The 23,339-nt window shown below is 46.5% G+C and overlaps 1 protein-coding gene across 1 annotated transcript in view; it reads right to left on the reverse strand.

Annotated features, from left to right (window-relative positions):
- The window catches only part of ARFGEF3 (ARFGEF family member 3), a 179,876-nt gene that overhangs the window by 59,655 nt on the left and 96,882 nt on the right, over nt 1–23,339 (reverse strand). The window contains exons 9-15 of the mRNA XM_051854295.2: nt 21,891–21,995; nt 20,455–20,788; nt 15,303–15,415; nt 13,619–14,529; nt 4,070–4,236; nt 2,963–3,128; nt 451–558 (exon numbers count right to left, since the gene is read on the reverse strand). Of these exons, the coding sequence (XP_051710255.2) occupies nt 451–558; nt 2,963–3,128; nt 4,070–4,236; nt 13,619–14,529; nt 15,303–15,415; nt 20,455–20,788; nt 21,891–21,995 (1,904 nt within the window). The remainder of the gene's footprint in view (nt 1–450; nt 559–2,962; nt 3,129–4,069; nt 4,237–13,618; nt 14,530–15,302; nt 15,416–20,454; nt 20,789–21,890; nt 21,996–23,339) is intronic.

A 23,339-nucleotide genomic window follows, 5' to 3' on the forward strand; every position in this document is an offset into this window, starting at 1 on the left:
CCCCCTGCCACTTTCCCCACTTCCGCGGGGGAGCGGCACACCGCCAGCCGGCTCTCTCGGGGGCCGCACAGGTGTTCCTTCAGATAGATGTTCCTGGTGCATGTTGTCTCTCTCCTCCTTTATAGTCCTCTTCCACCAATCCCAACTCTGCTACCCACATGCCGAGTACGCTGCTCTCCTCCAATCAGGAGTAGGTCCTACAGTTTATTGGTTGAACTGGAGGCAGCTGTGTAGAAGCTGTTTCTCCCTTCTCAGCGCCATATTGTAGGAGAGCAGATGCATAGAATAAGTCTTAATTCCAGCAACTTAGTCTAGTCCGAGTTGCTCCCCACAGATACCCCTTCCTCTGAGACAAGAATCTTCATTCATTTATGGCAACACATAGGAACTTCACTGCAGGTAACACATGCAACCTATGGCCATTCATGAGCTGAAGATCCAAGACCTTACCTGCCACTGTGGAGTCATCAATTCTCCTGCCCTGGGTGAACAGGGACTCTGTAGAAGCTGAGGCCATCAGCTGGCCACCAATGGCACTGCTTTCTAAGCCATCAATATCTGTCAAGGAAAAAGAGTCAAGTTTCCCCTAAAGAAACACTCCCATCACGAACAAATGCCATTACGGTATTCATTTTTCCCCCAACAAATATCCACTGTATCTGTTACATACCAAGTATATATCAACATTGGTCAGAACATTATAAATTGTTTTATTCAATCAGTCCAGTTTTCTTTCAATGTTAAAGCATTCTTATATTATGCTGTTGTATGTTTTTTATTTGAAAAAGTAAAAGTAAACTCTGCTAGCACTGTTGTTGGAAAATCTATTCCCTTAGAATACTTTGATCATTGAACATTCTTTTTATTCAAAGACATGATATTATTCCCAGATTTTATATGGATTGGTTACCCTAACATGGATTTTTGTTTCAGTGCTTTCTCTAAGCATTAAGAGAATAAGCCTCTTTGGTCAGATAACCAGATATTCTGTTGGGAAAGTGAAACACTAATTTATTGATAGAATACATTACAATTTGCAAACTGTTTTCATGTAAGATCTTTTCGTTTGATTTTCCCAGCAACTCAAAATAGGCAGTCAGGGTTGGAATGTTTGTGTGTGTGTATTTTAATATTCATTTATTTGAGAGGCAGGGAAAGAGAGAAAGCAAGCCCCCACCTGCTGGTTTATTTCCTAAATGTCTACAACAGTTGAGGTTGGGACAGGAAGAAGCTGGGAGGCAGCAACCAAATGCAAGCCTCCCCTGCAGGTGGCAAGGACTCAGCTATCGGAGCCAGCCCCTGCTGCCTCTCAGCATGTGCACTAGCAGGAAGCTGGAGTCAGGAGTGGAGCTGGGATCTGAAGCCAGGTACTCTGAGTTGGATGTGGGAATCCCATCCCAGCTTCTAAACACCTGTGCCAGGAAATAAGTATTTATAGCAGGTAAATTCCCCAAGGCCTTTGAGGTTGGCAAAGGGAAATCTGATTTAGTGTTCATGTTTTCTGACTTCTATGCACACCATGACACCACAGCTCAACATGGGATCTTAAATTGCCCTGTTAAAATTTTTGGTAAAATAAACTCTCCTGTACAGAATTAACTCACCAACCACTTTTTATCATTCTGGCAAGAAAATATGACCAGAGATGTTGTAACTGTGGTGCAGGTACTCTGTTCCCTGTGCCCTAAATTCCTCAGTATGCAGCTGAAATATAGGTACTTGGGTATAACTGATACAGTTGAATGCAACACCAGGAGAGGCAGAAAAGGAGGGTGGTACACATTTATCTCTTGAGTTTAGGATTTCATTCTTGTCCCAATAAGCTGGGACTTCTTTGCATGCCTACAACAGTTGGGATTGGATCAGGCCGAAGCCAGGAACCAGGAACTCCATCCTGGTCTCCCATGTGGGTGACAGGGACCAAAGCACTCAGGCCATCTTCTGGTGCATCCTCAGGCAAGCCAGCAGAGAGCTAGATCGGAAGTGGACTCACACGGGTGCTCCAACATGGGATGCTGGCATTCCAGGTAGTGGCTTAATCCACTGCACCACAACGCTGGCCTCTTAGCCAACCTTTCAAGCCAGAGATTACACCTTCCAGCTGGCCTTTCCTGCCTGGTGCACAGCGTGTGAGGCAGGAGGGCACTACACAGAAGGTGTCTGGGCAGGGCCATGCCCCATGTATCCTGTCGGCTGGAGCCCAGAGGGGAATCACTCAGGTCAGAAATCAGCCCTGGAAGTCAGAGCGAGCCCAGGAGAGGCCTGAGCATCTCTCTTAGGCAGATGACAGAGCCTCTCTGCTCTTTCACTGACATTGTAGCTGAGCCATAAAAGGCCAAGAAAAGCTGCTTTTGTCAGAAACAAAATAACTCCACAACACTGCTCCGTATGCGCGCCTGTAGCATCTCTGAGAGTTAAACAGGACATGGAAGCTCGGGACTCCAAGGGGAAAGGTGCTGGGCAGGCACACCCTTGGCATTGCTTTTCATTCCGGCACAGCCAGGAAGGGAAGGGGGATCCCGTGATGTGGACAGAAAATGGGAATGAGGCCAAGCTGAAAATCGATCGCTTCATCTTACTGGGAAATTCCCCCGAGCACAGCATGATCGAGGGTGTCTATTAGCACGTGAGGGCTTCCAGGAAAAACTCTGGGCTCTGTGCCCAGAAAGCCCTAGATCTCCAGAGGAGAGGCCTGCAGCTTCACCCCAGACAGAGGCGCTACGCTCGTTCCTGTCTAACAGGGTACAGCAAGCCTGGCAGACTCCCACACGGAGAAAGGACAGAAACTCCACGTGAAGTGCCTCTGTGTCAATTCCCTGGAACTGTCACCCGTTGCCAGGGAAGCCCTGTGGCTGCTGTTTCAAAGTCTGCTTGGAACACGCTTGCTTCAACGGAAGAGGCTTTTTGAAGGGTGCCCCTCCCACCCCCGGCGTGCCACGGAGCCCTGGCAGCGGCCACTGACCGGTCAGCATGGTGATGAGGGGCAGGCTGTTGTCCTCCGGGCTGCCCCAGTAGCCAGCTTCTCCCAGCATGTTTCGGTCGAGCACCTGATGGTAGAGTTCCTCGATCCAGGCCTGGGAGAAGACCATCAGCACCCCACTCGTCTGCACCTGCTTCAGGAACTCTTTCTACAGAGACAGAGCACAACAAAAAGGGACCCAGGGTGACGCCCTGCAGACACACAGACCTAAAGCACACGTCGGACTTGCCCTGCACCCCAGCCGCGCTGACTGGTTCACTGGGCTGGGGCAGGGCGGGGGAACAGGTGGCATAGAGTGAGGCCCAAACTTCACGAAGCTGCCTGCATTTCTCACATCTTTCAACAGGCACCCTGTGGGAGGATTAGGGATGCCACAGTCTCTGTTTTCACTCCCCGGGGAAGGGGGTCAGAGACCGCAAGGCTAATTTTTTAGCAAAGCTTCTTCCCATTGGCCCAGCAGCTGCAGAGATGAAAATTGCTCCCTAGAGGAGCCCTCGCACGTCCGAATACGTGACTCATGTTCATGAAGTCATCACTTGCCCTTGGGAAGGCACAGCTCATTAAGCAAATCACTGCTGAGCGCCTTCCTGCAGGCCCCGTGGATTTAGGCTCAGGGACTGAGACAAGGGGGCACCGTGGAATCATGGGAGCCAGCCGGGGCTAAGCAACATCATTCTCACCCCAGACCTTACACGAAGGCAGGCGCCGCCCCTGGTGGCCCACCACCAGGTCTGGCTCATGAGCCGGTCTGCACACGTTGTGGAATGCAGTAAGTGTTTGTCACAGCTCGTCTTTCTCTACAGGAGATTCTCTGCACATCTTCACATCGCCCTTTGCCTGCTGTCAATGCACTTTTGCGTGTGGTCTATGCACACGTGTGGTTAATAGTGACACTGGATGAAACCAAGGGGCCACAACTCACAGGTCCATGCAAATCGCACGCCTGCTTCTCGATGCTGCTGTCTCTCCCCACCTGCCACAGCTGCACGGGCACACGTGGTAGAGCAGTGTGGAACAGGACACCTGCTTCCTAAGTGCTCAGCCAAGAAGCACCGCTTGCTCTTGGAGTGCCTGACGCCACGCACTCACCATCACGCCCGGTGCCAGAGCCGGCCGTTTCCTGTAGTAGTCTCCATGGGAGAGCTTGAGGTTGAGGAGCAGGGCGCAGTGTGCCGCCGTGTACAGGCTGTCTGCATTCATCAGCATCTGGAAGCTGAGGCTGCTGTTCCCGTCGAAGCCGGGGGAGTGCATCATGCCTGAGGGGGAGAATGGAGGCGGCGCTGGGGCTGCACACACTGCGCCAGGCAGGGCCCGTGGCGGAGGGCCCGAGAGACTGCACCTGCCCAGGATGTCCGGAGTGCTGCACTAGTGGGGCTGCTGGCCAAGGGCATGCACTCTGGACTGGCTCTGCCTCGGCCTGAATCTTCATCCATCACTTAGCACCTGTGTCTCGGTACATTCATTTAGACCCTCTAAGTCTCCCCTTCTTTTCCTACAAAAAGGGAGAATAACGGACACACTCCATCTCATGCTAAGCTCTCCGGTGGCTCCTAATTTCCCTTCCTTCTTACACCTTGCAGGCACCCTAACCTGCCTGCTATGTCTTGCCCACACCAAGAGTGGGCCTGCCCCAGGGCCTTTGCATATGCTCTTGCCGCTCCCTGAAATGGTCTTCCCCAGGGTATCTGGAAAACTTGCTCTTGCTGTTCTTTCAGGTGCCCATTCAAGTGCAGTTTCTCAGAGACTTTCCATTTCAGCAGCGTCTCCCACCCCCGACAATACTCTGCTTCCTCCCCCTGCATTTATGTCATTACCTCAAAAGCACTGATTCTATGCAGAATTCTATTAGTATGATTTAATGTCTGCTATCAATAATATCACATAATCTGTATAAGACAGTGTTAGTTTTGTTCATTACAGGGTCCCTGGTCCCTACAATAGTGCCTAGCATATAGTAGCAGCCTTGAAAATACTTGTGAATTGATAGATAAAAAATGAATGAACAAGCCTGCTATGAGAAACAGATACAACACACATGTAAGGTGTTTAGAGTAATTACTTGTAAGTACAGACTTTTCAAAAAGTAATAATGTTCCTCCAAAAGCAAAATGTAGAATTATCATACTAGAGGACTTCAAAAAGCTCATGGAAAGTTGAATTAAAAGATAAGTTTGTTTTGGTTCAAAAATTTTGAAACCCACGCAGTTTTTGCATATGCACATTTTCCATGAACTTCTTGAAGAATCTGTATACTGAAAAGTTCCAAAAAATTTTCACAACAAAATAAACTTATCTTTTAATTCCAAACTTCCATAACTTTTTGAAGGTTCCGTACTTGATTTAGCAGTAGTACTCCTACTTCTATGGCCAAAGACCTGAAAGCAGGGACTTGGACAGAAACGTGTACATCAGATGCATAATATACATATGCGCCAATATACACCATAGGCAAAATGCGGGAATAACCAGTGTCCCTCAACAGACCAATGGCTACACAAAATATGGTATACGGGAGGGTACTTCCAAAAGTGTATGGAAAAGAGAATTAAAAGATAAGCTTATTTTGGTGCAAATTTTATTTGAAATATATGCACAGTTTTTTTTAATAATGTGCATTTTCCATGAATGTTTGGAAGACCTTTCCTACATAAAGTGGGATAGTCATAAAAAGGAACAGGAGTTCTTATACGTGCTACAACATGAAGCTTAAAAATATTATGCCAAGAGAAATAAGGCAGTCACAGAATGACACATATACAGGATTAATTGATAAGACATACCTAGAATGAAAAAATTAACAGAGACTGAAAGTAGATTGGTGTTTACCAGGAACTGGGGAAGAGTTGTATCTGTTTAGGATGAGGAAATAGTGGGGATGTTTGTACAACACTATGAATATAATTATCGTCACTGAATCGTACACTGAAAATGGTTAAAATATAAAATTTTGTTACATATACAATCACAATTAAAACACACATGTCAAAAACCACTGAATTGTGTATTTTAAATAAGCAAATTACAGTTAACTGAATTATATCTCAGTGAAAGTTTTAAAAAAAACAAAGCGGTTAAAAAACCATAAGTCATACCTATTGACTTTCCACAATGTTTTCTAAAAATTTACTCATTTTATATGTAATACAAAGTTCACTTTTGAGGGGTCTCTTGTACTTTATGCATATTAACTGAGAAAGCAACAAAAACCAATCAAACAATTGTACCTGATACTCAAAAGATGGGGTGAGTGTTTAGCCTAGCAGTAAAGGTACCTGTGTCCCCCACCAGGGTACCTGGGTTTGATCCCCGGCTCTAGCTCTCGGTAATGCACACCCTGGCAGGCAGCAGTGATGGCTCAAGTGACTGGGTTCTTGCCACCCATGAGGGATACCTGAATTGAGTTCCTGGCTCTCGGCTTAGGTCCTAATCCATCCTGACCACTGAGGACATTTGAGAAGTGAACTGGCTGATGGGAGCGCTCTTTGTCTGTCTGACTCTCTATCTTTCAAATAAATAAATAAAAATTGGTTCATACTGTCAGGAACGCCAAAAGCTTATTCTAAGCTTTCACAGGATAACAAAAATCACCCCAATCAGCTTTTCCTAGTGTAGTGTTCCCTTTGTTCCTGCAAACTCTTGGAGGCTGCATTTAGGGATGGGGTGAGACAGTCATCCTAAACACATGTATACAATACATACACACACACACACACACACACACACACCCTCTCTTCAGTTCATGGCTAAAATGATCTTTGCCTCTTCTCTGAAATGTAGCAGTCTTCCAGAATTAACAGCCATGTATGTGAGAAATACAGATTTGTAACTGGAATGTTTCCTTAGATCCTCATTTTCAAATGGAGTATCTGATTTTATGGTGGGAGTTAACTATATATTATGGCAATAAAACCACCTTAGATAATCACAGGATAGGCAATGCTGCCTCTTGCTTTAATGGGGTTAAGAACTTTGCAGCTACCTGACAGGTTTCCACTGAGAGCAGTTAGGGGTCATGGGCTAAGGTCTTTGGGATTTGAAAATTAGACCCTTGGCTCAGACCTGAGCAGTATCTCAGCCCTGGTCTGTGGGACGCCTGGCACTCTTATAGTGCTGGTGGGGTGGGTTTCAGTTCTCTGGAGGACATGTGGGGCAGGAGATCAGACCCTTTCCATAGCAAAATAGAAAGCAAGGTCAGGTTTAACCTCCTTGGATCACGGATAAAGGGAAAATTTGAGTCTATGATGAAGGGCAAAACAACCTGTTGGTGGCTTCGATCTTAGGTGTCCGTAATCATTTCTTTAACAATTTTGAAACCAATGACTATTTACCTTGGAACACATTTGGAAACCTGAGCATATGCTCAGATTCTGCAAGCGAAAAGGCAGTTAATGTGTCTGCTGACAAGGAGACCCATTAGCAGAGATGCATCACAGCCCCTGCAGGCACTGCCCGTGGATACACTGAATTCTGAAACACTTTTCCAGACGTGTTAGGAGCAAGCTGTTGGCCCTGGCCTAAATCCATATGCCAGATTCATTTCTTATATCACAAAATGCTGGCAAATTTCAGAATAAAACAAAATGGAGTATAGTCTATCCACATCAGTCAAACCGATGTTTTCTTATTACACCAGACTATTTTATAATGGAAATATCATGACAGCTATAATTTATTAGATGCTTTCTGCTGCCTGCCACAAATTTCAATGTATGATTTCTTTTGATCTTGCCCAAGCTTTGTTTACCAGTAAGGAAAATGCCTCCAAGATCTTAAGGCACAATAAGAGATAAGCAACAATAACCCATAATGAAATAAACAACTGCTGAAGTGTTAACCAATCTGGAATAACAAACATAGGAACCATAACCTTTTCCATATTCTAGTTATTTCTTAAAGATGTATTTATTTATTTGAAAGGCATAGTGAGAGAGAGAGAGGGAGGGAGGGAGGGAGGGAGGGAGTGAGGGATGGATAGGAGAGGGGAGAGGGGAGAGGGGAGGGGGGAGAGGGGAGAGGGGAGGGGGGAGGGGGGAGAGGGAGAGGGGGGAGAGGGGAGAGGAGAGGAGAGGAGAGGGGAGAGGGGAGAGGGGGCAAAGGGGAGGTGTGGGAGAGGGGGAGAGGGGGAGAGAGGGAGAGGGGGAGAGGGGGAGAGGGGGGAGAGGGGGGAGAGGGGGAGAGAGAGAGATTGATCTTCCATCTGCTCCTTAGCTTCTCAAATGGCTTCAAAGGCTGGCACCATCCAGGTCTCCCACACTGGGAGCAGGGTACCTGGGCCATCCTCCTCTGCCTTCTCAGACATGTTAGCAGGAAGCTGGATCAGGAACAGTGCAGCTAGAACTCAGACCAGTGCTCACTGCACCGTGACACTAGCCCTATAGTCAAGTTATTTCTGTTTCCCAGTTTTCAGTAACTAAAATTCTTTCTCCCTCACCATAATTAAGACAAGCTGTAATGTCTGGAACAGGAAAACGGGTTACCTGCTTTCCAATGAAAGACTGCATAGAAGATTGCACAAACAATCTCTAAAAGTCTCTTCCAGATCTAAGATAACTTGATATTTCTTTTAAAAAACACTAAATACTCATTTACAGTCTTCAATACTGTTAAATGTTTTAAAGAAATAAGTAAGACCTTCTTGCTTCTCCCAAACCCAATGATATCCCTCCAGCAAGACTCCCTTTCTTGTATGTATGGAAATACAATGTGCACTGTGACCTCATGTCGCTCAACAATGTACTTGTAGACACAGGATTCCAATTTTTAAAATCGAAGTAAACTCATTCTTTAGCTCCATTTTCTGCAAATGAAGGCCCCTGGTATCTTACACATCTTGCTACTGACATTTACAGACAGGCCTCATTCTTTTTTAACGACTGGCTGTACCGCCACATGGTTGTATTGAGACTTATTTCATTAATGCTTGTATGTTGTTTCAATAATGAAAACAGCTGAAAAGAAGAAGCAACTTTTAGCACTTCTGCAACTGTATTTGTGGAATAAATTTCTGAAAGCAGAATAAGTACATAGTTTGTTAGGGATGGCCTAAATATTTTCCAAATAGCTTTTAAAACACTTTTATTAACGATTACTGTACATATTTGCTACAGCGTGACAAGTCCATATCAATACACCTTTCCAATGTGTACCGGTCGAAACAGAGTCACCATTTCCCTTTCTCTGACGTCCTTTAATGACTGGAGGCTTGGAGCTCCCTCCTTCTGTTTGTCCATATACTATTTACTAGGTTGCTATGAACTACAGCCTCCCTTCCTTTCCCAGGCACATGAGCAGGCACTAGATGGGAAGCAGAGCAGCCAGGACCTGAACCAGTGCTCTAATAGGGGAGGCTGGCGTTGTAGGCGGCGGCTTAGCCTGCTCTACCACAACACTGGCCCAAGTTTTATGTGTTAAATGCTGAAACTTCTGCATTTTCTTGTGTGGATGAGAGGAAGACACTATTATTGTCAGTTCTGGATGACTCAAGGCCATCGTGTTGCAAACAGTGGCAGCTCTGCAGCACCGCGGTCTACAGCCACTCTGGAGACCACCGACGCTGGCTGGGCTCTCTCGGCACAAGGGATGTGGCGTTTGTCTGGGCAGGCAAGCTCCTCTCTTGCTGAGCGTTTGTAGCTGGGAAGAGGCAGGGACTCAGAGGGTCCACCAAGCCTCTCAAAGAACAGAGATGTTTCTTCCGACTCAGAGGCTTTCCCCACAACTCCCTCAGCCACCAACATTTCACATCCCCAGGGACTGAAGACCATCAATGATGTGTGCTCAGCAAATGCTTATTACAAATAAGCCATGTGTATCGTGGTTTACGGCACACTGCATCTTCTCTATATATGCTAGTTCAGGAAGGAGTGAGAAAAGGAGGAGACAGACAACAGCCAAACCATACATCCAGGAACACTCAATGAGGCCATGCCAAATCGAGTGCTGGCAGTATCAAAGACTAACTGGAGAAATACAATTTTTCAAGATTATACATTTTCCTAGTCTCACAATGAAATGTGTATTTTGTTTATGTGTGGTTATTCCTTCACATAAATAAAGAGGTTCAAAGTTTATTTTAGCATATAATTCCAAAAGGGAAAATATTGAATAAATTATGGTTGACAAACACTGGTATTTTTTAAAAAGAATTTTCAAAAAAGAATCAAGAAATTGGGAAATAATAGTTAGGAAAGGTGACTATTTAAATAGAGTCTCTTTACATCCTTTTAACAGGTTGCAGAGTTATTAGAATTTTGTTATTTCCTCGGGTGCTTGTTGTAACTTTGGATCATTCTGATACTAATGAATGTTCCTCCATACTTATTCTGAGATTGAAATCTCTTTTTCATATTCTTTTCACAAAGGACATTTCCTTCCTTCCCTCCTTTCTTTTTTTCTTCCTCCCCTCCCTCCTGATTATTTACTAGAAAGGCAGAGTGACAGAAAGTGAGAGGGAAAAACACAGAGAGATCTTCTATTTACTGGTTCACTCTCCAAATGGTCAGGCCAGGGCTGGGCTAGGCGAGGCCAGGAGCCTGGAACTCCATCCAGGTCTCCCACATGGGTGGCAGGGAGCTGTAATAGAAGATGAACAGTCAGAACTCTAAATGGTGCTCTGATATGGGATGCCAGTGTTGCATGCAGGGACTTAACCACAATGCTGCCCCCATCAGTTTCTTATAAATCCTTTTAAGATACGCCTTAACAACATATCATCATTCAGTTTCCACCAACGTCCAGGAAACCTGACGGGAACATTTTGTGTGTGTTTGTGTGTGATGTCTTCTTTGTTGGACAACAGATGAATGAGGCATGGCCCTGGCTCTGGAGCTGACTGTGGGAAGGAGATCTGGGTCATTAACCAATGATAATGCTAAGTGCAGTCAACACAGCGACCAGCACAGGTTCTTTTTCAGTGGTGGCTGAGCAAGTGTTGAGGGTGGCTTTGAACAGTTCCGTGTTGTCCCCCGAGAGCCAGTCCTTTGCGCCTGAGCACAGGCCAGGGCAGCTCCAGCCCTCAGGGATTCTTGCCTTTAAGGGGAAGGCACAGTTGCCCTCCCTGGTGTCAGGCAATCATTCATTCCTGCTACCACCTGAATGTACCCCTTATTGCTTTCTTTCAATAAAATTTGAAACAAACTTTCAATATAAAATTTGAAATAAGCTTTCAATAAACTACTTACAATGTGAAATTGTATTTCCCAGGTTTTTCCATCTCCATGCTCCATCCAAACTCCAGCTCTTCAACAATAGCCTAACACTCTAGCGAGTGTGGCTGATATTCCCTCCCCCATGCAGCTCTTCTGCTTACACTTGGTCTGGGTCATGAGGCTGATAGTCAACAAAAGAGAAGGGTTGGGGCTGGTGCTGTGGCTCAGAGGATTAAGTTATTGCCTGGGATGACACCAGCATCCTACATGGGTGCTGGTTCTAGTCCCAGCTGCTCCACTTCTGATCCAGCTCTCTGCTATGGCCTGAGAAGGTAGCAGAGGATGATCCAAGTATTTGGGCCCCTGTACCTACACGGGAAACCCCAACGAAGCTCCTGGCTTCAGATCAGCCCAACTCCAGCTACTGCTGCCATTTGGGGAGTGAACCAATGGATGGAAGATATTCTTTCTCTCTCTCTGTAATTCTGCCTTTCAATTAAATAAATAAATAGTTAAAAGGAGAGGGAGGGAGAGAAGAGTCTGAGATTGGAGAACGTGATGTTCCCACTCAACACTGGAAGATCACATCCTGTATGGGTATTTGGTAGAATTCAGAATATACCTGGAGAACTCAACTGGCGCCTGATTCAAGACCACATTCAAAGTAGTTGATACATTGATTCACCCAAAGCACACTGCTCCATGAGTTTCAGACACCCAGGCAGAGGAGCATAAAGAAGATTCAGGTTTAAGAATCACAGATCTAAGACCGTGTGCAGCACTGTCTGCAAGGCCAGCATCCCATATGAATGCAGGTTCAAGTCCCAGCTGCTGTGCTTCTGCTGTAGCTCCCTGTTAATGCTCATGGGAAGCAGCAGATGCCACAAGTACTTGGGCCCCTGCCACCCATGTAGGAGACCAGAGGGGAGTTCTAGGCTCCTGGTTTGGCCCAGCCCCAGCTGCTGTGGTCATCTGGGGAGTGAACCAGCACATGTAAGCTCTCTCTGTTTCTGTCTTTTCCTCTCTTTGTAACTAACTCCACGTTTCAAATAGATACATAAATCTTTAACAAAAGGAATCAGTCATTCTATTTCAGTCACTAATGGCTACCTAGAATGCAGTTACTTCTCACTCTTTCCTGTGTACATGCGAGAGTATGTACATGAACTTCAAAAACTTCATGGAAAACGGCATTAGAAGAGCTCATTTTGCTGAAAAACTTTTGAAATCTATGCACAGTTTTTTTCAAACTATGCATTTCCCATGATTTTTTTTTTAAAGATTTATTTAGGGGCCCGTGCTGTGGCACAGCAGGTTAAAGCCCTGGCCTGAAGCACCAGCATTCCATATAGGTGCTGGTTCTAGTACCAGCTGCTCCACTTCCAAACCAGCTCTCTGCTATGGCCTGGGAAGGCAGTAGAAGATGACACAAGTCCTGTTCCTCTGCACCTTCATGGGAGACCCGAAAGAAGCTCCTGGTTCCTGGCTTCAGATCGGCTCAGCTCCGGCCGTTGTGGCCATCTAGGGAGTGAACCAGCGGATGGAAGACCTCTCTGTTTCTACCTCTGTAACTCTTTCAGACAAATAAAATAAATCTTTTTAAAAAGATTTATATATTTATTTAAAAGGCAGGGTTTATAGAGAGAAGCAGAGAGAGGGGAGAGATCTTCCATCTGCTGGTTCACTCCCCAAATAACCACAATGGCTGGAGTCTGAAGCCAGGAGCTTCTTCTGGGACTCCCACATGGGAGGAGGGACCCAAGCACTTGGGTCATCTTCTGCTGTTTTCCTGGGCGCATTAACAGGGAGCTGGATCAGAAGAGGAGCAGCCGAGACCACATCAGATGTGGGCATCACAGGTTGAGGCTTTGTCTACTACTTCACAGCACCAGCAACAGCCCTTTTTTTTTTTTTTTAATTTATTTTATTTATTTGAAAGACATGAGTGACAGAGAGAGAAGTTTCTTCCCAAATTCCTACAATGGTTAGCGCAGAGCTGATTAGAAACCAGGAGCCAGGAGCTTTCTCTAGGTCTCCCACTTGGGTGCAGAGGCCCAAGGCCTTGGGCCATCTTCTACTGCTTTCCCAGGCCATAGCAGGGAGCTAGATCGGAAGTGGAGCAGTGGGGACTCGAACCAGCTCCCATATGGGATGCCGGTGCTACAGGTCAGGGCTGCACACAGTGCCAGCCCTGCCCCCATGATTGGTTTTTAAGTCCCTTTGTATACACCTTTCAGCCTCGTAAGTATATTCCATCCACAGACTGCTGCACAATTCATACAGACACTCCCTCCTGACCCTGTAAGTCTTAACTAATTCTTTCACTCTTTGAACACAGGAAATCCAGAGATCCATTAATATGCTCCAAGCAACTCTAAGCTTCATACTAAAGACCCAATAAAGAAAGAAAAAAAAAAAAAAAAGAAAAAAGAAAACTGGAAATCCTTGTTGACTATGCAGCGAAACAAAAGCAACAAACAAATGGTTCACAAACCTGAGCAGAAGGTAGAGGCAAAGTTCTGGAGGGCGGAGTCCACCTCTTCCACGCTGGCCAGCGCCAGGAGCCGGGGCAGGAGGCCCTCCAGGGACTGCACGAAGAGCCTGGCGCTGTGCTGGTCGGCCTCCTGGGTCTTGAGCAGTTTCAGCGACAGGGCGGCGGTGCGCAGGGCGCGGGGGCCAAGGCAGTCCCGGGGGGTCTGCTCCTCGTCGGCCAGCGAGCAGTTGTCCGACCCGATGTCCGACACGTCCGACCTGCCCGAGTCCTTCTCGGCCGCCATGGAGTACTGATCGCAGGAATCGAATTCCGTCCTGGAAAGGTCTTGCTCGTCTACGCTGAAGTTGCTCTCGCTGTACCTGGATCCGTAGGACCTGGTCCTGCAGTCCACCGACAGGAAGTTGGTGATGTCCGGGTAGGCCACCGTGTGGCTGCGCTGGACCACATCCGGCTGGTCCACTGCTTCCAGTTCCGACACTTTGCTCAGCGTCTCCTTGCCCTCCTGGATGGCGGGCGACTTGAGGCTGCTCTTGTGGTGCTCCAGGTGGTCCTCGGGTGTGGTCTGACCCAGCTCCCCCTCCAAGGTGGTCTGGCCCGTGTCCGTGGTGACGCTGATGCTGATGTCAGGGCTCCTTTCGGTCCCCGCCTCCCAAGGCGTGTGTTCCGAGGACAGCACGCGCCGCTGCCAGCGGAAGTCGGCCTCGTTGATCTCCATGGAGTCTCGGCTGGACTCCGCTCCATCTTTCAGCTCCTCCAGGCGCAGGAGCAGCAGCTGCACCTGCGCGTCGCTCAGGCCCTTGCCCCGGCTGAGCTCATCCAGGGCACCAAGCAAGGTGCAGACACAGGACACAGCGGCGTAGCAGGCTTCGATGCCACCCTTGATGCACGCTTCGGTCATGCCGTCCATGATGCTAAACAGCGTTGGAAAGAGAAACATGGCACCCACACGTGAAACAGAAAAGAAAAAAAAAAAAAGCTCTGAAATGCGCAAGAATGGTTAGCCTGCAGAACTGAATTCAACTCAGATCATCTTATTTGTATAAAGATTAAACAGTTTAAGTGATAAATAATCGAATAGCATGCTGGGGCTAGCAGTGGAAAACCTCTGTATAAGGCAGTCTGTCTGGGATCACGTTCCTTCTTGGCTAAGATGGTTTATCTGGGAGCAAACCAATACTCCCCATGGGAACATATGATCTTCCCACCAGCAGGCACTGAGCAAGCTTGCTTTTGTAGGAAGCTCAGTTTGTTTTTTTTTTTTCAAACAGAAAAGTAGTTTCAAGGCTACATGGTCCATGTGGACCATTTTCCTCTATAAAATACACAGATCCCTGAACAGACAGACAGATGCACGGCCATGCCACTATTTCAAATCATGTAACATTCAGTGTTCTCAGGTGGGCTGCCTGCAAAGGAATTCTATGGCTATGGTGTGATAAAACAAAAAGATCTCCCAGAAAAATGATCCTCCTGAATAATTTTGGACAGCTCATCATGTACATGCAAGGTTATAGGATTATAATAAATTGAGATAAGTCTCATATGCCTTGTGGGCAAATCATTAACTGTACACTTCATTTAAAGTAGATTCATGGGCGTTTTAGGACTTTGGAAACAAGATGGAAGGTATTTGGAGCATCTGTGTTCACTAGAAGCATCGACCTAAAGGGGGAACGGATCATACAGTTTCAGAAGGTCCAGGTGAGACTTCCTTTTGGAAATCGATCTTTTTCTGGGTTCTGGTTCAGTAGAGCTGGGTCCTGCCAAGTCGCAGAGACGCTGGGGGCTCCCAAGTATCTTCAGAAAGGCGGGAAACAACAGAGAAGGGAATGTCATTAAAAAGTGCAAAGTTTTAAAGTTGTGAGAAGAAATAAACATGTACTTTCTTTACTGAGTGATAGACCATAACGTGAAACACAATTGCAGGATTATCCCTTATTCAAAATGTTTAGGATCAGAAGTGGTTCAGATTTTGGAGTTTTGCAGATTACAGAACTTAGATCTACAATGAGTTATCTTGTGGACAGGACCCACTTCTCAACACAAAATTCATTCATGTTTCAGATACACCTCATACAATTGTATAGGATATTTTAAATAATTTTATGCACAAAGCAAAACTTGGGGCAAAACGTCAGTGCTCAGCAGCCAGGATTGAAATTGGATTTGGATTTTGGAGCATTGTGGAATTTTGGGCTAGGAAATCTGAACCTATATTTGGAAAATAGAATTGATTTAGGTATTCCTCTTGACATAAAGCACATACTGGACTCAAGACTGTCTAGTTCAGGGCTGGTTTAGACAACGAAAACTCTCTAAGGCATCATTTCAAAACGTTTATAGCACAAGACTAGAAAGCAGTTGCAATTTTTTTTTTTTTTTTGGTCAGATTGGCTTCTGATAAAATTTTCCTGGGTAGCTTCATAAGCTGGGTTGGGAAATATTCCCTCTTTAAATTTTTTGGAAAATTTCATGGAACATTAGAATATTTGTTCTCTGATTCCTAATATAACTTGTATCTAAAGCCATATGGGGTAAGTATTATTTTTTAAGGGGAACATTTAAGCTACTGATTCAATTTCTAAAAACAATTATGAGATTATTTTGGCTTTCAATTTCTCCTTGATTTAATTTTTATTAATTTATTTTTATTATTTTTTAAAAGTTTTATTTATTTATTTGAAAGGCAGAGTTAGAGAGAGAGAGAGAAAGGGGGATAGTCAGAGTGAGAGAATGAGAGTGAGAGTGAGAGAGAGATGTCAATCTTCCATCTGCTGGTTCATTCCCTAGATGGATGCAAAAGCCAGGGATGGGATCAGGCCAAATCAAGGAGCCAGGACTTTCATCTGGATCTGCCACATGGGTGCAGGGGCCCAAGCACTTGGGCCATCCTCCGAGCATTAGACTTGGAAGTGCAGCAGCCAGGATTGAAACTGGCACACCTACAGGATGCCAGCACTACAGGCCATGGCTTAACCTGCTGTGCCACAGCGCCTATCCCTGATCCAATTTTGAAAAGTTGTATTATTTGGGGGGTAGGCATTAAGAGGGTACATGGTGAAGATGTTTCTTGGGCTGCTCGCATCTCATGTCAGAGTGCCTGGGTTCAAGTCCCAGTTCTGCTCCCGATTCCAGCTTTCTGCTAAGACACATCTTGGGAAGCTGGTAGTTGTGTCTCTGCAACTGCCACTGGATTGGTTTCCTGGTTGTTTGGTATCTGGAGAGTGAGTCAGTAGATGCAACCTCTCTCTCTCTCTTCTCCCCCTTTCTCAGGTAACAAAACAAGTATTATTCCCTATAAATTAATCCTCTTTATCTTAATTGCCTTAAGACCCTATTTTATTTCTTTAATGTCTAACATTTGTAGTTGGGAGCATTTCTTATTTTTCCCTTCTTATTTTTACCTGATCTGGAATTTAGTGCCATTGATAGAAGTTTTTCCATTTTCTGAGTCTCTGAAAAATCTTAACACATCGTGCTTTAGTTGCTCCCCTACTGTGTTTGCATTTTATTGTACCTTCTACCTTTATCCTTTTTTCTCCTCTCTACTTCTTTGAATTTTTGTTGCTCCATTTTTCCCCCCAAGTTGGATAATTAGGATGTTAATTTTAGGCTTTTTACTTTTTAATATAAGTACTTAAAGGTATAAGTAACCTTCCAGGCACTGCTTTAGCTACTTTCCCCTAAGTTTTCATGTATAGAGTTTTCATAATTGTTCCATTCTGATTTATATTTCAATATGGTAGAAGTCTTTACAGAAAATTTTAATTTGAGGTTGAATTAATTCAAGGACAGAATGGCTAATGAAGTGTATGTGGAACACACATCCTGTCGCTATGACCATTCTTTTTTTTTTTTTTTTGATTTATTTATTTTATTCAAAAGAGTTACAGAGAGGCAGAGAGAGAGCAAGTGAGCGAGCATCAGAGAGGTCTTCCACCCCATGGTTTACTCCCCAAATGGCCACAACAGCATGAGTGGGCCAAGCCAAAGTCAGGAGCCCAGAGCTTCTTCCCCATCTCCCACATGAGTGCAGGGGCCCAAGCACTTGTGTCATCTTCCGCTGCTTTCCCAGGCGCACTAGCAGGAAGCTGGATCAGAAGTGGAGCAACCGGACTCAAAGCAACACCTGTGGACACTGCAGGCTTTACCCTCTATGCCACAGGGCCAGTACCATATGCACATTCATTTTCAAAGTAAGTTATACTCCAAGCAAAGCAGGAAAAGGTCTAAGTAAAAAGCTGCTAAGGACTCTCTATATTTTTCTTTGGCCATGGAAATTAGAAGTCTGTGCCATCCTGGGAACACAGAAATGGAGCTTCCACTTTTCTCTCCATGTTTCATTCCTTTGATATCAAAAGTGAAATGATGTGGGGGCTAACATTGATCAGGTTCATATCAGGTTCATAATTCTCTCTCTCTCTCCTCTTCCCTCCCCTGCTCTCTGTCTCTCCAGGCATTCCTCCAATTAGCCACACTTAGGAGCCTCTTGCTGCCCCACCTCTTGCTGGAAGGCAAATGCATTTAGGTCCAGTCAAGACAATAGGTGAAGAACAGACAGGCAGGAGAGACAGAGACCTGGCAGAACAGCACCTGGATGTAATACTCTCCGCTTCCTGAGGGTGGCGATACGTGCCCCACATACATCTGCACTTCATGTTACTTCTGCAAACGTCACTGCATTTTGAACAATCCTGAATATTGAAATTTGAATACTCTAACACTGGACAGAGGAGAAAACTGTTCAGAATTCAGTGGACTAACCTACTGTGTGCTGCCCCCTATCTGTGGGTGCGTGACAGAGACAGGACACAAACTTTGCCCCTTGGACTTGGGCTCTGATAGCCAGGAGCTCAATCGGTGCCAGGAAAGGGGCTCCCGGTCTTGCTCCCACTGCGGTAGGAGGGGCTGGTCCAGAAACAGGAGTGGGCCTAAGGTCAGGGACAAGGCTTTGCACCTGTGCCTTTTCCTCGGGACTTCGGGCCATCACCCGACCTCATCACACCTTAGTTATTTGCAGGCGGCAACTCCTTTCCCCTGGCTTCATGCTTCCGTAGGAGAGAAAACACCCCAGCAGAGTCAAGTTCTGGGTCTCTCTTCCATCCTCCTCTCACCTCTCCCCTGTGCAGGGGAAGGGCTTAAGCTGGCTGCTGAGTTTGGGAAAAGGAGCTGAGCATCCATGGCCAGCCTGGCCCCTCTCCTCTTCCTGGAGCTCTGTCTGTTTGGTGCAAGCCAGGCCGGCTCCTCCAGGCTACAGGTTTAACGGGGGCAGCGGCAGGTCCCTGGGGAAGGCCCACAGCCATCTGGGTGGTGACGAAGTCGCCTTGTATCTCATGGCTCAGCCATTTTTTCACTGACTCACAGGAGATCCGTTCTTAAAGCTGCCCTTTTGCCCAGCATTGCCTGAAGCTCTGCTGGGGAGAAGTAACATTTTTCGTTGACAAAAAATATCAATTCACAGAGGTATGCATGTTAAAGATACTAGAGGTGAAATACCTGGTGTATAGTAGGCAGGTTTTTAAAATTGGGATTATGACTGTGTGCTTAGATTTCCTTAACCAGCAATTAAATCTGGGTGACTCCATTTCTAGAAATGTTGGGTCAGAATTTTCCATGATTCCATGTGGTCAAACCTCATTAAAACAACACCAAGAGGCAATTCAAACTTAGCTTCTTAGAAATTGGTTAGTAGTGGAGCAGGCATTGTGGCATGGAGGGTTAAGGGGCTGTCTGTGATGACAGAATCCCATAAGCTCCCTGGTTTAAGTCCTGCCTGCTCCACTTCTGATCCAGCTCCCTACTAGTGCTCCTGGGAAAGCAGCAAAAGAGGGGCCAAGTACTTGGGTCCCTGCACCCATGTGGGAGACTCAGAAGAAGCTCCTGGCTTGGCATTGACCCAGCACTGGCTGCTGTGGGCACTTGGGAGTGAACCAGTGGATGGTAGATCAATCGATCGATTGATCGATCTCTCTCTCTCTGTGTATATATCTCCCTCTCTCTGTAATCTTGCCTTTCAAATAAATAAATAATTAAAAAGAAAGAAATTGGTTGGTAGCAAATATTGTTTAAAGACAAATGAGTCATCAGCAAGAGAACTTTGTTACTCTGATTTAGCAGGGGGAGAGGCGGGGAGGGGTGGCTAGGTCCCCAAAGGAAACAAATCTGACCTTCGAAGTTCACAAATACAAAAATACCATCCCTTTTCCATTGTAGCTTTTGAAAGAAAGCAGAGGCATCCTTGTTTGAATTAACCTCAAATTAACTGCAATTCTGCCTGCAACCCAAGAGTGGCACACAGAAACAGCTATCGCCAGAGGTTGACCTTGGTGTTCTTGTCGGGGTCATGACATTGGGGGGACAGGAGGCACAAATCCCTCTGGCAAAAGGGTTCCTTTTAGCAACCACAGATTAGTCAGGCTCTTTTTTTTTTTTTTTTTTTTTTTTTTGTATAAGCTACAACCTGAGCATAAAATTCTTTTGAAATCCAGTTTGGGCCAAAGTGGAATACACAGCCATATCTGTACAAATAGAACCTACGGTGGCAGAAGGTCATCTCAGCCTGGGACCCAGGCAGGTGCACAGGCACGGAGCTCAAGAATCGCATGGGCCTGCATCAGTGATCATGGTCGACCCCTCCTAACTTGGCCCCAACACACACACACACACACACACACACACACACACACACACACACACGATGAGCCTAGCGATACTGGTAGTTTCTGAAAACCATGTGGGAACCAAGAAGTCCCAGCAAGCGATCGGCAAACATGCCCCTGAGGCTTCCGGTACACAAGACGCTGTGCCAAGAGCCCCTGGCAAACCCTCTTTCCTACCTCCTTCATTACTTTGATGGCTTCCACGCGGTGCTGGGGAGGCGGGTAAAGCAGCACTCGGTGGTAGAGGGACTGCAACACGGGCTTCATGGAGTCCACCGACCCCACCAGCCGCACCAGCTCGGCTGCAAGGTAGTAGATGGTGCGAGCCACCGGCCCGCTGAGGGCGGGCGCGGTGCAGGAGCAGCCGGAGCCACGACCCTGGTCAGAAACGCCCGCAGCGGCGGAGTCCGACTCCACGCTGGCGCCCGCGCTGCTGCTGTGAGCAGACGTGATGGTCTTGTCGTGAATGGGATTCCCCAGGATGACGATGAGAGCAGGGCAGAGGTTCTTCCTGGAAAGACACAGCAGGGAAAGTCAGGCGGCAGAATGCAAAGGGCACCCTGAGGGGAACACAGGATACTCTGGGAATGACCATGGAAATGACCCGAGAAGTTGGGCTCCTCCTTGCTCTGACTGTTGGCTGCGTTCTGCCCCATTTGCCTCTCTCGCCATTCTTCCTGGGGTTCTCAAGCTAGGGTTGGCTAATTAAACTGCAAGAGCAGCATTAAGAAAACAGCTTAAGTGAAGGAATCATCTCAAAATGCTACATGGCTGCGAGAGGGTGTTTAGCCTGTGGCTGGGATGCCCACCTTCCACATCAGAGTGCCTGGGTTCGATACCCGACTCTGCCCTTGCTTCCAGTTTCCTGCTCATACAAACCCTGGGAGGCCATGGTGATGCCTCCAGTGGTTCGATTCTTACCACTTGGGTAGGGGACATGGACTGCCTTCCCAGCTCTGGCATCAGCCTGACTCAGCAGAAGCTGTAGGGGGCAATTCTGTGAGTGAACCGGCAGATGGACATTGCTCTCCCTGTTTCTGTCTCTGATTCTCAAGAGAGCAAAATGCTAAGTGGCTTAAAGTTTTGTTTACATAAGTTACACCATTATTTCTTATTTGACAAGTTAATTTCAAATTCTGTACTGACACTGCCAGTCAGCTTCCTCCCTGTCCACAAGCCCAGGGGCCCAGAACCTGGCAACCTGAGGCACCTGTCATCTAAGTGACCAGCGCTCAGGCTGAGACAGAGAGCAGAGCAGGGTAGGGCTAACAGTGAGATTCAATCTCCCTCACCCCCTGCATATAATTCTGCCTCTATTTGTTCTTACAACCAGCAACACAGTAAGCCACCTCATTCTCATCTCTCATGAGCCTATGATGTCAGCAAAGTGAAATAAGGACTTGGAAGCAATTTTGTCATAATCATCGTCTGTTTCTCTCTGCATTTTGTTCTGATTCATGTAAACAAACCAATTTCCCTACTCTCTCTCCAAGACACGTATGCCCAGATGGAGCCACTGGTAGGACAAGGGACACCGTGGAGAGGGACCGAGAGGCACAGCCAGGAGGAGCCCTGGGGGTAGGGGGGCACCTCTGAGGTAGGGGTCTACTCACCAGATCAGGTCTGTGAAGCCCCTGTGCAGGTGCATGGCGGAGGAGGAGCTGCTGAGCACGGACAGGATGCACTCCAAGTACAGAAGCTGCAGCTGCTGACTCTCACTGCAGAACGGAACCAGCACACACACGTTGGCAGACAGACAACAGGGGAATCAAAGGTGGTATGTGGGGAAATACTTAGAAGATGGTAGGCATTGCTATGCCAAACTTAGCAATTATTTAGTGTGTATTTTTTTAAAAAAAAAAAAACTTTATTTCTTTGAAAGGTAGACTGACTCAGAGGGACAAGAGGCAGAGAGATCTTCCATCCGTTGGTTCATTCCCCAGATGCCCGCAACAGCTGGGGCTTGGCCAGGCCAAGGTCAGGAGTCAGGAATTCCACCCAGGTCTCCCACAGGGGTAGCAGGAACCCAAGTACATGAGGCAGCATCAGCTGTCTCCCAGGGCGCATATTAGCAGGAAGCTTGCGTGGAAGCAGAGGCGGCACTTGACTCAGGCATCCCAAGTGGCATCTTAATTGCTGTGCTGCCACACTTGCCCTTAAGCAAGCCCTCATTTTTTTGGGGGGGAAAGATGGTTAGCATTATGGGTTAGATTGTACCATCCTAAAAATTCATAGATTAAGGTCCTAATCCCCAGGGTCCCAGAGAGTGACCTTTTGTTTGGAGTTACAGGTTTTACAGGGGTAATCAAGTTTAAATGATGTCCCCAGTGTGGAGCCTGATTCAGTAAGACTGGTGCCCTTAATAAAATGGCACTTTGGATGTTGGTCCACAGAGAGGGAAGGCAACCAAAGAAACATAGGGGACTTCAAAAAGTTTACAGAAAATATACATTATGGATAAACTATGCATGGATCTCAATTTTTTTTAACCAAAATAAACTTATAATTCCATTGCCCTCAAGCTTTCTCAAGTCCTGCACAAGCCAAGGAGAGGGATTTGCAATGGATCTCACTGTCACAGAGCTCAGAGGGAAGCAACCTCACCAACACACCAAGCCTTGGCAGTGGACGGCTCCCCTCCAGAACTGTGAGGCAAGAACCTTCTGTTGTTTATGGCACTCCATTTAGGGGACTTTGTTAGGGCAGCCCTAGCAAACTAATTCAGTGGGGGAAACTTATTTGTTATTCAGAAACTTGTCTTTTAAGAACAGCTTTCTGTAGATTTAACAGAGAAACTAATGGGGAAGAGTCACTCCATGAGATAACTTCAAAAAGTTCATAGAAAAATGGAATTAAGGGCTGGTGTTGTGGTGCAGCAGGTTAAGCCACCAGCTGTGATGCCTTTATCCCATGGAAACGCTGGTTTGAGCCCCAGTTGCTCCACTTCCAATCTGATTCCCTGCTAATGTACTAGGGAGCGGAGGAAAATGGCCCAAGTACTTGAATTCCTGCCACCCACACAGGAGACCCAGGCAGAGTTTCTGGCTCCTGACTTCAGCCTG

This window comes from Oryctolagus cuniculus, chromosome 5 (assembly GCF_964237555.1).
Source record: "Oryctolagus cuniculus chromosome 5, mOryCun1.1, whole genome shotgun sequence".
NCBI lineage: Eukaryota > Metazoa > Chordata > Mammalia > Lagomorpha > Leporidae > Oryctolagus > Oryctolagus cuniculus.